The sequence below is a fragment of the Saccostrea cucullata genome, unplaced genomic scaffold, assembly GCF_032062105.1.
Source record: "Saccostrea cucullata isolate Sc308-1 unplaced genomic scaffold, CSIRO_AGI_Scuc_v1 ctg467, whole genome shotgun sequence".
Lineage (NCBI taxonomy): Eukaryota > Metazoa > Mollusca > Bivalvia > Ostreida > Ostreidae > Saccostrea > Saccostrea cuccullata.
In genome coordinates, this window is record NW_026921079.1 from 141,381 (window position 1) to 157,500 (window position 16,120).

The 16,120-nt window shown below is 34.9% G+C and overlaps 1 protein-coding gene and 1 long non-coding RNA gene across 5 annotated transcripts in view; both read right to left on the reverse strand.

Moving 5' to 3' along the window:
- LOC134259122 (uncharacterized) overlaps positions 1–16,120 on the reverse strand; it is a 107,635-nt gene that overhangs the window by 78,880 nt on the left and 12,635 nt on the right. The window lies entirely within an intron of this gene.
- The window catches only part of LOC134259120 (uncharacterized), a 23,310-nt gene continuing 8,169 nt past the window's right edge, over positions 980–16,120 (reverse strand). For 3 of the 4 annotated variants that reach the window (XM_062741722.1, XM_062741720.1, XM_062741721.1), the window contains exons 5-9: positions 15,590–15,829; positions 13,279–13,782; positions 9,293–9,390; positions 4,220–5,425; positions 2,333–3,980 (exon numbers count right to left, since the gene is read on the reverse strand). In XM_062741722.1, the coding sequence (XP_062597706.1) occupies positions 3,312–3,980; positions 4,220–5,425; positions 9,293–9,390; positions 13,279–13,782; positions 15,590–15,829 (2,717 nt within the window). In that variant the 3' untranslated portion in view covers positions 2,333–3,311. Of the gene's footprint in view, positions 2,202–2,332; positions 3,981–4,219; positions 5,426–9,292; positions 9,391–13,278; positions 13,783–15,589; positions 15,830–16,120 lie in introns of those variants that run through there. The other variant, XM_062741719.1, reaches the window with a different exon arrangement.

A 16,120-nucleotide genomic window follows, 5' to 3' on the forward strand; every position in this document is an offset into this window, starting at 1 on the left:
ATATGTTTTTGATTTCTTGCACTTCTGACACGACGTCTTGCACATTTGACATATCTTCACTATTTCATACTGACTTTCCATTTTAACCTTTTCTATTATAACGTCTTCATCTTCCTCTTTTAAGGTCAGTTTTTTAAATGGAATTAAGATTATCTAAATACTTCTCCCCTGTGAAGTTTTCCAATCTTTGGCAGATACCTGACATCGTTAACCAAGTGTCATCAAACTCTGTCTGCGGGTGGAGGCTGAGCTCACATGTGCAGTCAAAGAGTTTCGGATTATCCTGATTCGCTCTACATCATCACCCACTTTTATCTCCCCTGGTGAAGGCATACTGTTACCTCCCCATTTTCCTTTTCGTGGCTTAGGGATCTTTGTACAAATGTTTCTGATCAACATATAGATTAATGAAATATCAAAATTCTTATATCCAGAGCTTGTAGCTGTTTTCAAGAGATCTTCTTGATCTAAGAATAATGTTTTATAAATTAATGACATCTCCACTGTGTTATAAAGAAGGAAAGTGTGTATTTCCCACTCAAGCAAATCTCTGTATGCCTGATTTAACACGTCGTTTGTTGGCATTTCCAGAATTTGCAAATCTTGATCGGTCTGCAAGTTTTGGAATAATTATCCAGCCCCCCCCAGAGATGATGATGAAAATGTTTAAAATATCTCAAAATTGTATTGAATGCCGAGTTCTCCAAACACCAAAATGAATTAAAAGTCTTTCTAACTAGGTCTCAAAATTAAAATCCAACGACCCAATGTCTTGTATTTTTACAAAAATCAGTAAATGTTAATATAATAAAAATCATATATAAAATCATTTTTCTTTGTTTGTGATGTCAATATAGTTTAATTAAGTTATAAAAACACAATCCAAACCAAAAAAAGGAAAATCAAAATTCCTTTTTTAAACCCAACATTTCAAATCTTAAGCCATTTTAGGCTAAAACATCATTAAATGCAGTTCCTTCAGTCTTTTTTTGCAATAGAAAAACCCGAAAAATTCAAACTTTGCGATCCTTTATTCTTTAAATTGTGAGGAACATTCTTCTCCCAGTTCCAAATGAACTCTACATGTACCTGAATCTTTAGCATGAAAAAAACCTTGAGGAACGTTCCTCTCTCAATTTCAAATGAACTCAATATATACAAGAATCTTTAACAAAAAATTTGCAAGGAACATCCTCTCCCAATTTCAAGTGAACTCAATACATGCAATATATACATGAATCTTGAACAAAAACATCTTGCAAAGAACGTTCCTCTCCCAATTTCAAGTAAACTCAATATATACATGAATCTTTAACAAAAACCTGCGAGGAACATACGTTCCTCTCCCAATTACAAGTGAACTCATTATATACATGAATCTTTAACAAAAAATCTTGCGAGGACTGTTCCTCTCCCAATTTCAAATGCATGAATCATGTTAATGGATAAACATAAATAACAAAAAATAAATATGACATTTTGACATTAAATGTGTCATTCATCAAATTTCATTTCTTTGCATAACATATACAAAGTACAATTCATTTATAAGATTGACTTTAAAAACTTCACATGGATGTCAATCCAGTATTTGTTTGTAATAAGTCATTGTTGGTTCTTAAAGCTATGAGCAAAGGGTATTGTTATTTCAGTTAGCGCAAGAAATGTAAGATTACAAAATACAAGTTAATAAAACACACTGCAGATTGCACTGGCAAAAATGAAACTATGTAGTTCTAATGGTAGCGGAGACCAATACTGATGGTCCCAATACTATTGTCACTACTTATTAGAAGCATATTGACATAGAATTTCTTATGTCTTAATTTTTAAATATTTTCTTTAGAGATAAGCTAAAGAAAATACAGTGTATTTAAAAATTAAGACATAAGAAATTCTAAACTTAAAACTACATGCCACCCTATTCCTAGGGATGCTATCTGGAGCACACCCTTCAAAGTCTGGATTGGGTATCCAACTGGTGATGTAGCTCCTCTGCAGCCATGACATTTTAATCTTTGCTTTAGCAACTTCATTTGTCAAGGCCAACCATGGCTCTCCATCCACAACATCTTTTTGGCGAATTGGTGTAATGGCCACAACCTTGCCTACGTCTAGGTCCTTCTGTCCCTCCTTTAAACTCGATCGATGCATCCTTGGCTATTTTTTTCATCACTGGTAAAGTATCTTCTCGACATCCACTGCTTTATAAATAAAAAAACAAGAGGCCTAAGGGCCTTGAATCGCTCTTCTGATAAATTGTACATCTATCACTTGTATTAGAATTTTCCAACTCTTTAAGTATCTTAAGACCAAAAATACATCAACTTACAAAGTTTGATAATATTTAGCCAGTTAAGACTGAAGATATTTTAATATAATTATCAAATACCATAAGTAGATCAAAGTGATCTACCTTTTCATTGGAATTGTTTGAAAATTCAAAGCCATTTAGTTCCAGAGATAATTAAATAAAGCCATCTAATGTCAAAAGTAGGTCACCATGACCTACTTTTTGGACGACGTTATCCAAAAATCCAAGATGCCTAAACTGAGAAAATTTGCTGATTCTAAGCCATTAAGTACCTGAGATATTCAAAAGTAGGTCATTGTGACCTACTTTTTGGTTGTCACTCTCCGAAAACCCAAGATGCATCATCTGACAAAGTTTGATGATTTAAGTTCACAGTGACCTCCTTCTTGTTGGACATTTAGTGAAACCGTAAGATGCCTTAACTGACAAAGTTTGATGATTCCGAGCCAATAAGTACCAGATATAATCAAATATAGCCAAAAAATGTCAAAAGTACGTCACAGTGACCTACTTTTTGGTTGACGTTCTCCGAAAACCCAAGGTGTCTAAACTGACAAAGTTTGATGATTCTAAGCTAATATCTACCCGAGATATTCAAAAGTAGGTCACCATGACCTATTTTTTAGTCGTCACTCCCCAAAAACCCAAGATGCATCATCTTACAATGATTTTAGGTCAATAAAATTAAGAGATACTTAATTATAGCCTTATAATGTCAAAAATTTTATTAAATGTAAATTTAGGTCAACTTTGAAGTGACTTTGAGACCACGCCCTTTGACCCAGGGTCATGCCTTGAACAATTTTTTATCTTCAACATATCCTGATCCTTGTATGTAAGTTTGGTGAAAATCTGCCTGGTGGTTATTACAAAAATCAGTAAATGTTAATAAAATAAAAATCATATAAAATCATTATTGTTTGATTGTGATGCCAATATAGTTTAATTAAGTTATAAAAGTATTTCTAACAGCGTTCTACGTGTAGTAATCTTAACCTTAATTCGAAGCATCTTTTGTTTCAGGCTTTGATATTGTCTTTTTAATTTCTTGTACATCTGACATCACCGCCTTAATCATTTCATACTGACTTTCCATTTTAACTTTTTCTATAATAGCATCTTCCTCTTCCTCCTTTAAAGTCAATTTTTGAATGATATTAAGATCATCTAAGTACTTCTTTCCAGTGAAGGTTTCCAGTCTTCTGCAGATATCCAACATCGTTAACCAGGTGTCATCGAATTCTGTCTGCGGGGTGGAGGCTGAGCTCACGTGTGCAGTCAGAGAGTTTCGGATTATCCTGATTCGCTCCACATCATCACCCACCCTTATCTCTCCTGCTGTAGGCATACTGTTTCCTCCCCATTTTCCTTTTGTTGGCTTAGGGATCTTTGAACAAACGTTTCTGATCAACATATAGATTAATGAAATATCAAAATTCATATATCCAGAGTTTATAGCTCTTTTCAAGAGATCTTCTTGATCTGAGCGTAATGTTTTATAAATTGATGATGTCTTTACTTTGTTGTAAAGAAGGGTAGGGTGTATTTCCCACTCAAGCACATCTCGATATGCTTGATTTAACACGTCGTTTGTTGCCATTCCGAGTTTTGCGAATCTAGATCGGTCTGCCAGAAGTTTTCCAGTGCTGGAATTTTTCGCCTCTTTCTGAAAAAAATGAACCTGAATTTATTACGCAAACTTAAATAAAATTTTAGGTCTTTACAAAGAGAAAAAAAAGCTCCCAAATAAAATAAAAAAATTAAATTTTATATTTTTTTCTTAAAGGCCTGTACGAATATACAAATGAACAGATAAGGTTATTCTTTCATACATGCTCTGATACTAGTAAACTATTTGTTCATGAAGGCTGGTGGGAGGAGGTATAAAGGTAGAAAGAGGATTACCTTTTCCCAGAAAATAAGAGTCCTTTGTACATTTATCACATGTTTCTCTTGAATTCGACACTTGCATTGTGTTTCTTCAGCCTTAATTTTGGAGAGCTCACTTGCAAGGGTAAACGATATATCTTTCTCATTACAAATAATGTTTTGACATTTGAATCCTCTATGGAATATTTTTTCCACAAGAAATGTTTCCGTCAATTTTCCTAAGGCCTGTTCAATGCAGTCTCCAATTTCATTTGATACGCCTTTGTCTACCGCTAAACGGCTGTGACGTAGCACTTGCAACTGAATATCATCGTTACATATGCCTACAACAACAGTGTGTTCTTTGTGATCAAACACTGCCGCTGTTTGATAAAGACATAAATCTCCTTCATTATCATCGTCTTTAGCAACACTCCATCCAAGAGAACTTATGCAAAATGCTACCAGTCTGTAGAACACAAACATAGCAAAGGAAGTGAATCGGAAGCACAAAATGGATGAGCATTCCCACATTTCCTCGCAAAAGTCAGCTTTAAACTGTTTTTTGTTCATACTTGGGACATACCATGACATGTTACCGAAAGTCTCCAAAGATACAAGCATTTGAAGCTTCTCCATGTAAGACATAATTTCATTTTTGTGTTCCAGGTATGAAGGTTCATCTTTCCACAGTGCATCTACCACTTTGTCTTTGAGTTCCCCCGTTTTGTTGAATGATTTCCATTCTTTGATTAATCTCCTTTTACAATCTTTATTGATGTGGTTTTCATCAGCGATTATCTTGCTGAATGCATTAGCAAACCACTGAATGTCCAGTATTGCATGTTCCCTTAATTTCCCTTCTTTAAAATACAAAAGAAGTCCATTATCATGGAAGCACTTCAAAAACTTAGACATTTCCTCATCACTTTTAATTTGGTATTCTTCAGGAAGGGATGAGTTGAGCCTTCTTATTTCATCAAGGGACAAAACCTTCCACCCTCCTTCATATAATAATTGTTCCATTAGAGCCCACGAAGAAGGCATTTCAATTTTTGTATTGACCTCATCGGCAAATAGTTGGACTACAGACTTTTTAATTGATTCCAGCGTTTCCGTTGTTTTCTCATTAAGTTCCAATAGACCCACAGAGTATTCCCGATCATTCAGAGACTCGCTTAACCAATCTCTGTCCTCGTCTGGTACAGCTTTCCAAAACTCCCCCAAATACTTCTCTATTTCCTGAAAAGGATAACAAAATAATGGAGTGTTAAGGTGACATTAAACGCATGTTAGGAAGATGAGCAATCCTTAATAATAACATTTATGCATGTACGACATGGTATGACTTTAACTAACTCAGAAACAGACTTATTTCTAAAAGGTGATACATTGTATCACCAAAAAATGTATGATTCAGAAACAGACTTATCTCTAAAAGGTGATATCACCAAAAAAAGGTATGGCTAAATGCACCAGGTACAGTTTCAGAGGTTGCAAAGTTACTGTTTGCAAACCAGTTGTTCAGGATAGTTCATGAAATTGTGTGACGGTAAATGTAACTGGAGAGAACGTGCATGCATCAGGTTTAATCGTTTGTTGTCTTAAATGTGCATGATGGTGCTGTTACAATCGTTTTTAAAGGAATAGAAATTGTAAATTTTTAGCTCACCTGAGCCGAAGGCTCAAGTGAGCTTTCCAGACAACATTGTGTCCGTCGTCCGTCCATCCATCTGTCTGTCCGTAAACTTTTCACATTTTAGTCTTCTTCTCAAGAACCACTAGGCCAATTTTGACCAAACTTGGTACAAAGCATGCTTGGGTTAAGGGAAATTTAAATTGTTAAAATGAAGGACCAAATCCCTTCACAAGGGGAGATAATCAAGAAAAGACAAAAATAGGGTGGGGTCATTAAAAAATCTTCTTCTCAAGAACCACTGGGCCAGAAAAGCTGAAACATGTGGATGCATCCTGGGGTAGTGTAGATTCTAAATTGCTCAAATCATGACCCCCGGGGATTGGGCGGGGCAACAATGGGGAATAGATGTTTTAGAGGTACGTGTTTGCTCTGCTCCTATTTTATATTGTTTTATGGACTTTGATATTGAATATTGTTCGTTATCTTCATATCCTTCCTGTATCATATTCAAGACGATATTTTATAACGACCTCACATACTTGATATGCTTTAGATTCCCCAACAGTAAAAAAAATTGAAATCATCCTATTTCTGCTGAAGACGTCAATCAGTAGATGGCAATGGTCATCTTTTTCTTTACTTACTACGGCTCTTACAGTAAATAAAAATTTTAATATTTTTTTCTTCTTTGTGTGTAAATTGTTATACCATTCTTTGTCCTTAAAATATTAACTTCCTTTTCTTTCATACCAATATATAAATCAGTAAATCGATTTTCCACCCTAGTCTTTAAGGAACATTCAAAAGTTAGGTTTTTACCCAAACAGTAAGAAACTAACAATTTTTCTATTAAAACTCACAATTTTAAATCTGTCCATCTCCTTATTTTATATGAAAATATGAGTATTTACTAACAGTACATAAATCTTTTACTTACGTGTGTAGATTAACTTATATGTAAATTTGCACACATAAGCAAATTTTCGTGGTATGAATGGGGTATAAGAAGAAATAATATGCATCCAGATTCCTTGTTTTTTATGCCAAAATAGATGCAGAGAGAAAAGGAATGCACATTTTATGTCAATTTGTAGTCAATGTGTGAAAAATCAATCACGTCAAAAAATGACGTTGATCATGTTTTGTAGATTTTTTAAAAACTCCAAAACGCAAAATATGCTGGCACAATCAATCAAGGATTTCCGCCATTGTATAAATTCATTTGCAAAAGTATATGCATTGAAAGCCGATGTTCATGGCATTGTTAAGTCATATAAATAAAACTGATTGAAGTCCTAGCTCAGCTCCAAGGAATCTCATCAAAATAAGTATATGAAGTAGAAGACACAAACATTGAAAAATAAAAACGTTGTTGGACGTCATAAAACTTAAAGGCGAGTGATGATGTAATGTCGTTTTTATTTTATAATAATTTTGGAAATAATAATCGTATCAAGCTAAAATTTTCAACATTTCTTTATTTTGTGTTGTTTTACGATTCATATAAATTTTGTAGCTCAAACTACAAAGTACTTATAGCCTCAATCCACAAACTTTTTGATAAACCCTCGTACTCAAGATATTACATAAAAGTGGAGTATGCTAACAAAACATGAATTCTCTATCTCATAAAGTTCAAAAGTTATAGCACAGGTTCAAAAAGACATATTCAGCATAAGGTCAAAGTAACGGTCATTTGAAAGAGCGTAATTAGCTGAATATTCATATCAAATTAGAAATATGAAGTCTCTACCTCTCCCGTTAAAAATAAAATGGAAAAGGCTGAAGTTTACAACAGTCAGACACAGACAAACAAACAGGACAAAAATAATGTGGCCCCAATCTATGGATGCGGACACATAAAAACTCTCCTTTTAAAATCAACCCTGCCTTGTCTTGAAATTTGCAAAAAAAAATATGAAAATATAAAAATTTATAATGAAAAGAACAAGAGGCCCATGGGCCACATCGCTCACCTGAGAAGCTTTGGCCATTCTGTTCTTTACTAGATTTACCCCTTGTAATACATATTGTGACCCCACCCTACCCCACTGATCATAATTTAGACAATTTGAAATCTACACTACCCCAGGATGCTTCCATATATAAGTTTCAGCTTTTCTGGCCCAGTTGTTATTAAGAAGATTTTCAAAGCTTTTTCCTATATATTTCTATGTAAAACTTTAATTCCCCATTGTGTCCCCGCCAATCCCCAGGGGTCATGATTTGAACAATTTAGAATCTACACTACCCCAGGATGCTTCCATATAAGTTTCAGCTTTTCAGGCACAGTGGTTCTTGAGAAGAAGATTTTCAAAGATGTTTCCTATATATTTCTATGTAAAACTTTGATTCCCCATTGTGGCCCCGCCCAACCCCCGGGGGTCATGATTTGTATAATTTAAAATCTACACTACCCAAGGATGCTTCAATATAAGTTTCAGCTTTTCTGGCACAGTGGTTCTTGAGAAGAAGATTTTCAAAGATTTTTCCTATATATTTCTATGTAAAACTTTAATTCCCCATTGTGGCCCCGCCCAATCCCCAGGGGTCATGATTTGAACAATTTAGAATCTACACTACCCCAGGATGCTTCCACATAAGTTTCAGCTTTACTGGCCCAGTGGTTCTTGAGAAGAAGATTTTCAAAGATGTTTCCTATATATTTCTATGTAAAACTTTGATTCCCCATTGTGGCCCCGCCAAATCCCCAGGGGTCATGATTTGAACAATTTAGAATCTACACTATCCCAGGATGCTTCCACATAAGTTTCAGCTTTTCTGGCACAGTGGTTCTTGAGAAGAAGATTTTCAAAGCTTTTTCCTATATATTTCTATGTAAAACTTTGATTCCCCATTGTGGCCCCGCCCAATCACCGGGGGTTATGATTTGAACAATTTAGAATCTACACTATCCCAAGATGCTTCCACATAAGTTTCAGCTTTTCTGGCCCAGTGGTTCTTGAGAAGAAGATTTTCAAAGATTTTTCCTATACATTTCTATGTAAAACTTTGATTCCCCATTGTGGCCCCGCCCAATCCCCGGGGGTCATGATTTGAACAATTTAGAATCTACACTACCCCAGGATGCTTTCACATAAGTTTCAGCTTTTCTGGCCCAGTGGTTCTTGAGAAGAAGATTTTTTAATGACCCCACCCTATTTTTGTCTTTTCTTGATTATCTCCCCTTGCGAGGGGATATGTCCCTTCATTTTAACAATTTAAATTCCCCTTTACCCAAGGATGCTTTGTACCAAGTTTGGTCAAAATTGGCCCAGTGGTTCTTGAGAAGAAGTCGAAAATGTGAAAAGTTTACGGACAGACGGACAGACGGACGGACGGACGGACGGACGACGGACACAATGTGATCAGAAAAGCTCACTTGAGCCTTCGGCTCAGGTGAGCTAAAAATGATTTCACAAGTGCTTTCAGATCACATGAAATAAAATTATGATAGCCTAAAAACTTACATCTCTAGATTTTCTTTCTGTATGTGTAACAACAAGAAGCAAAGGTGACTTTTTGCCTCCAAATGTCTTGATTGAGGTTATCCAAAACTTCAGATAATCTACAAGAAAATGACTTCATTATAAATAGGAACTAGTGCTTCTCTGATGAGACTGAAGCTCTACTGGTGTGTACTCAGTGTACCTGAGAAATGTATACTTGTATACCAAGTCTTATTGAAACTGCAAAAAAGGGGGGGGGGATTTTAAAGAGAATTCCAGAGATTTTTTTAAAGGAGAATGAACAATAAAATGATGTGACAAATTGGATTGTTTTGTACACTTCAGATACTTTGAATTTATTCAACACCTGTGTCACATTAAAATCTCTATTTATTTAAATTGCTACATTTGAACACGCAGGCAAAATTCTATTACCCTGTGGTGAGCCTCCGTTTTCCACTATGTACATATTTAACCCTTTTTTAAGCCTCAGATCACTGGACCTTGAAAGTAAGTTTGAGTCCGTGCGGCAGTTGGACACGGCAGTCCTGATAGAGAAGGACATTCCTATACTTCTCTAGATCTTGGTACATTTTGTGCAATAAAATAGTCATGGCAGACTTCACCATAGTTTAGCCGTTATTGTCAATATGTAGTGTCCTACTTTTCTGAGGTAAGCCTTGTTTTTATTGTTCATTGAAATGTAAATATCTTAAAACAACCAGTTTCGGAATTTCTCAACAAAGTCAGCCTTAACTGTTTTGCTATTTGAGATTTATTATCTTTCATATTTCTTTATACGTTATTTATATGTACAGTTAGTCAAAAGTGTTCGAGTAATGATTGTACGGTGTCCCGTTCGTGTCTTTTAGTATGTCTATTGTTCTGTTATATTTGTAACAAATATAAAGTAAAGGTATAATAGTGTAGTTAAGCATCTTAATGCTAATTGTACGCCATATGTACATGTGTATGCACAGCTTTAACTTACAATGTGTAAAGTATATGTCTACCTTGACATTATATTGTGCATGCGTAATTAACAGGTCCTCATCCTGTGTGTGTAGATGTCCCTGTAGCAGACACGGCCACATCTGAAGTCTTGAGCACAAGACGTTTACCTTTGCATTGTGTGTGTATGTGTGTGTAGGCCTCCACGACAGTAGGACAGGAGGAAAGATTTCCATACCAGTCCGGAGACCAATTGTATCCGTATTAAGGACACCCGTGCGCGTCATCGCCCAGCTGAACACTGACAGTTATCCAGTTTATTTTGTATATTTTGATCTATTAAATGTAATGTTTAAAATTTAAAGAAAATTTTGTTGTAAAATAATCAATTAGAAGGGCAGTTTGGATCAGCATCCCATAAGCTTGGTCATTAACATGACAACCTGTTGAACTTTCAGTAAAAGAGAGCATGTGTCACGTTTTTTGTGATAAATATTTAAGCAGAACACATTTTCCTGTTGAGATTCGAAGGAAAGAAAACCAGCAGTCTGTGATAAGACTGACACTACCCCAGGATGCTTCTACCAAAGTTTCAGCTTTCCTGACCCTCTGGTTCTTGAAAAGAAGATTTTTCCTATATATTTCTATATAAAAATCAGATTCCCTAGTGTGGCCCCGCCCTACCCGGGGGTCATGATTTTAACAATTTATAATCTACACTACCCCAGGATGATTTCACATATGTTTCAGCTATCCTCACCCACTGGTTCTTAAGAAGATTTTTAAAGTTTATTCCTAATATGTATTTCTATGTAAAACTTCGATTTCCTACTCTGGCCCCGCCCTACCCCTGGGGGTCAGGATTTTAACAATTAAGATTCTACACTACCCAAAGATGCTTTAACATAAGTTTCAGCTTTTCTGCCCCACTGGTTCTTGAGAAGAAGATTTTTAAAGATTTTTCCTATATATTTCTATGTAAAACTTGGATTTCCTATTGTGGCCCCGCCCTACCCCCAGGGGTATGATTTTTACAATTTAGATTCCTCACTACCCCAAGATACTTCCAAATTAATTTCAGCTTTTCTGGCCCACTGGTTCTTGAGAAGAAGATTTTTAAATTTCCTATATACACCTATGTAAAACTTTGATATGCCACTTTGGCCCCACCCTACCCCCGGGGGTCATGATGTGAACAAACTTGAATCTATCTACACTACATGTACCTGAGGATGATTGCACATGAGTTTAATAAAAGATTTTTCCTATATATTTCTATGTAAAATGTGGATTTCCTATTGTGGCCCCGCCCTACCCCCTGGGGGTCTTGATTTTTACAATTTAGTATCTTCTCTACCCCAGTATGCTTCCATATCATTTTCAGCTTTACTGGCCCACTGGTTCTTGAAAAGAAGATTTTTAAAGATCTTTCCTATATATTTCTATGTAAAACTTGGATTCCCTATTGTGGCCCCGCCCTACCCCTGGGGATCATGATTTTTACAATTTAGAATCTACACTATCCCAGGATGCTTCTACATAAGTTTCAGCTTTTCTGCCCCACTGGTTCTTGAGAAGAAGATTTTTAAAGATTTTTCCTAGATATATTTCTATGTAAAACATGGATTTCCTATTGTGGCCACGCCCTTCCCCCAGGGGTATGATTTTTACAATTTAGATTCTTCACTACCCCAAGATACTTCCAAATTAATTTCAGCTTTTCTGGCCCACTGGTTCTTGAGAAGAAGATTTTTAAATTTCTTATATACACCTATGTAAAACTTTGATATGCCACTTTGGCCCCACCCTACCCCCGGGGGTCATGATGTGAACAAACTTGAATCTATCTACACTACATGTACCTGAGGATGATTGCACATGAGTTTCATAAAAGATTTTTCCTATATATTTCTATGTAAAATGTGGATTTCCTATTGTGGCCCCGCCCTACCCCCCGGGGGTCATGATTTTTACAATTTAGTATCTTCTCTACCCCAGTATGTTTCCATATCATTTTCAGCTTTACTGGCCCACTGGTTCTTGAAAAGAAGATTTTTAAAGATCTTTCCTATATATTTCTATGTAAAACTTGGATTCCCTATTGTGGCCCCGCTCTACCCCTGGGGATCATGATTTTTACAATTTAGAATCTACACTATCCCAGGATGCTTCTACATAAGTTTCAGCTTTCCTGCCCCACTGGTTCTTGAGAAGAAGATTTTTAAAGATTTTTCCTAGATATATTTCTATGTAAAACTTGGATTTCCTATTGTGGCCCTGCCCTACCCCTAGGGGTCATGATTTTAACAATTTAATATCTACACTACCCCAGGATGCTTCCATATAAGTTTCAGCTTTCCTGGCCCAGTGGTTCTTGAGAAGAAGATTTTAAAGTATTTGTTCTATATATTTCTATGTAAAACTTGGATTTCCTATTGTGGCCCCGCCCTGCCCCCGGGGGTCATGATTTTAACAATTTAAAATCTACACTACCCAAGGATGCTTCCACTAAAGTTTCAGCTTTCCTGGCCCGGTGGTTCTTAAGAAGAAGATTTTTTAATGATCCCACCCTATTTTTGTCTTTTCTTGATTATCTCCCCTTGGAAAGGGACCTGGCCCTTTATTTTAATAATTTAAACTCCTCATCCCCCAAGGATGCTTTGTACCAAATTTGGTTAAAATTGGCCCAGTGGTTCTTGAGAAGAAGTTGAAAATGTGAAAAGTTTACAGACGGACGGACGGACTACGGACAAAATGTGATCAGAAAAACTCACTTGAGCCTTCGGCTCAGGTGAGCTAAAAATAGACGGACAGACGTACGACATACAAAAATTGATAAGAAAAGCTCACTTGAGCCTTCGGCTCAGGTGAGATAAAAAGTGTAATACAGTATATTTCAATAGAAAATTTATTATGCATAGCTAACCAATGTATTTGAACCCTTGTTTAATGGATCACTAAATTCCAACTGCCTCAAGATATGTACGAGAATTATTTTTTTTTATCTAGCAAAGAGTCTTCCCGATAGAAGTCTATGATTGTTTAAAAACTTTTACCTTTGTAAGTCCACACTGAGAAGATTGATCCTTCTTGATTATCTTTCTCCCTATCAACAACATCCTCAAACTTCTTAGTCATGTCCAACACAAGGATAAAGAAGGCCTTTGGTGTTACGTAAATTTGGTGACAGGCATAATACGCTAACTGACCAGCAAAATCCAGCATGCTAACAGTTGGTAATTTTTCTTTATCAGACAAGATTTTCTGAAAAATTTTCTCTTTCACCTTGGCTGTAGCTTTTGAGGACAGAGCACTGGCCATTATATCTACTGAATTATCTTCTTTTCTGCGTTTGGTTGGTGGGCTAGAAAACTCTACTTTCTCTTCTTTCTTTTCTTCTTGGCTATAAATTACTTCCGTGCCTTTATTTATATTTTTCTGTTCCAAATTGTCTTTATTTTCATTTGAATCAGAACTGTCACTTGCACTGCTCGTGTCTGGTTTCAAATCTGCAGAGTGTATTTTTATGAATGTCCTTAATGTAGAGTCATCATCAGCAACTGTTAAATAAGAAAATAATTTCCCGTTTGAAAACACATTTAATTTCAACATTTTTTTTTAAATTAGGAAAACATGAGGCCCATGGGGCTGGGGTATGATTTAAGGTGGGTCCGTACTTTTAGAATTTTCTGTCAAACTGATAATTTTTTTATTTAAATACTGTAGACGTACTTTTTTCCACGAGGTCATAATTCCGTGGAATCTCAATTTCTGTTTAATCTGCGGGTAGAAAATTACGCGGATTTTCTAGAAGGTCTCTATATACCTTACATTTATATTAAGTACGCGTGGACAAATTTCCGCAGAAAATTGATGACCACGTACATATCGTAAATTAATATCACACGGAAAAAAGTACTTCTACAGTACCTTAAATAAGTCTTAAACTAACTAAAACACCCATAAAAGACATATCTTTGCAGGTTAATTCTCTTACAACATGTCCCAGAGCACATGCCTCTAAAAACTCAACAGTCAAAATGGAACATAAAGGAGTACGATATCATATCTTATTTAGTTAGGCACAAAATCACATCAAATTTATGTTAAAACGTATGAAAATCAAAAACATTCATTTCCTAAAAGAATATTTGAAATCTTTATTGCAAAACATTAACAAATTGATGTTGAATCTGTCCATGTCTTTAAAAAAAATCTCAAAATATCTTTGTTATAATTCTCAAAATCTAAACTGTTCAGATGCCATTTTTCTTTAAAACTATTAATAATTATACCGAAAGTTAACAAAAATACAAACATTATTATGATTGACCAGAGAATTTTTATTCATTGAAAAAAAAATTTCAAAAACGAAAAATTAAGTGGATGAAATAGACTTAAAATCAATATAAATAAATCTCAAGTAAGTTTACTTCAAAAAAAGAAAATTAAAAAGCTTTAGGTCCATAAAAGCAATAAAGAGTTTTGTGCCTGTGTATGTACCAGATGACATATAGATTCTATGGGCATACATGTAGTGCAGTGTTAATTTCCATAAACAAGGTATATTAAATGCTTTGTATGCACAATAAGGCTATAATAAACAAATATATACTTGCTTAATCATTTTGAATCAGCCAAAAATTTTTTATTTCAATGGACATGCAAGTAAAAATCAGAATTTTATATTGGTGTGTAAAATTAAAACCGGGTCCGTAAAAGTATGGTCCTTCCTTAATCAACCACTATCTGGGGATGATTCTAAATAAAAGGACTGATTGTGTGTATTGTTTCTATTATTTGTTTTTAAGATTTCTAATAACCTGGCTAGATGTACAATGTATATATATTCCTTGAAAATCATGTGGGTTTTTTTTTGGCAAAAAAAAAAATCTTTCAATTAAGCTACATGCATATGGATTCCTTGGTAAAAATCTTTGAATCCACCTAATACTATTTGTATAACATGTTACTAGGTATATGGGCATTTGCAGATTTATTCTGATAAAGATAAAAATAAACAAAAATATGATAAATCTATTTATAAAGAAAAAATTCTGAATTATCAATTATATTAAGGTAACATCATATACATAAGATGTAAATTATTGATTTATAGGAGATTTTTTGCCATTGATTGGTTTTATTCATTGTATAAAAGGAAAAAGGAAAGACAACTCTTCAATAGAATTTAAAGAGTAATAATGTTTTGAGAGTAATCTCCCTTTCATAACTGTTTTCCATTTTTCATATTTTATACATAATCATATTTTTAAAAATCATAAGCTGGATAGGCTGTACGTTGCACAGCAAATTTGAAATTCTGTCTATCTACCCTATATGTATTCATTAGAAATACATTCTAACCTTCCAGAATTCCATCTTTAACAATAAAGACATGTTGATGGACTTCCAGTCCCCTTGTGGACTCTGTGATTTCACCGATATTTTGATTTTGCCCTCTTAATCGCTTCAGTAGCGTTGTTTTTCCAGCCTCAGCACATCCAACAAGTATTCCTCTGGCATGGGTGACAGTTGTCTTCTCCTTCCTCAGAAACTTCTTCAACTCATCCATATTAGGCTTATCTAAATCATCATTGCTTGCACCTGAAAACAATAAAGTCATATATACTTATTATAATTAGAATATCCCTGCCCCCTTTTTTTCAAAAACCAACCAGACTAAATAATCAAAAACTAGAAAACTGACCAGTCAGCAAGGGCCCCGCCATGGGGTAGAATTAAAAGGGTGCAGCTTACAGAATGATTAATAAATGTACAAAGAAAAAGCAACAGAAACTGTATTCTTAAAATTTCAACATAATTCCTGAATATTCAAAAACCTGAAAATAATATTCTTGTATTTACATTAGGCAGTAAAGAACAACTTAACATTGA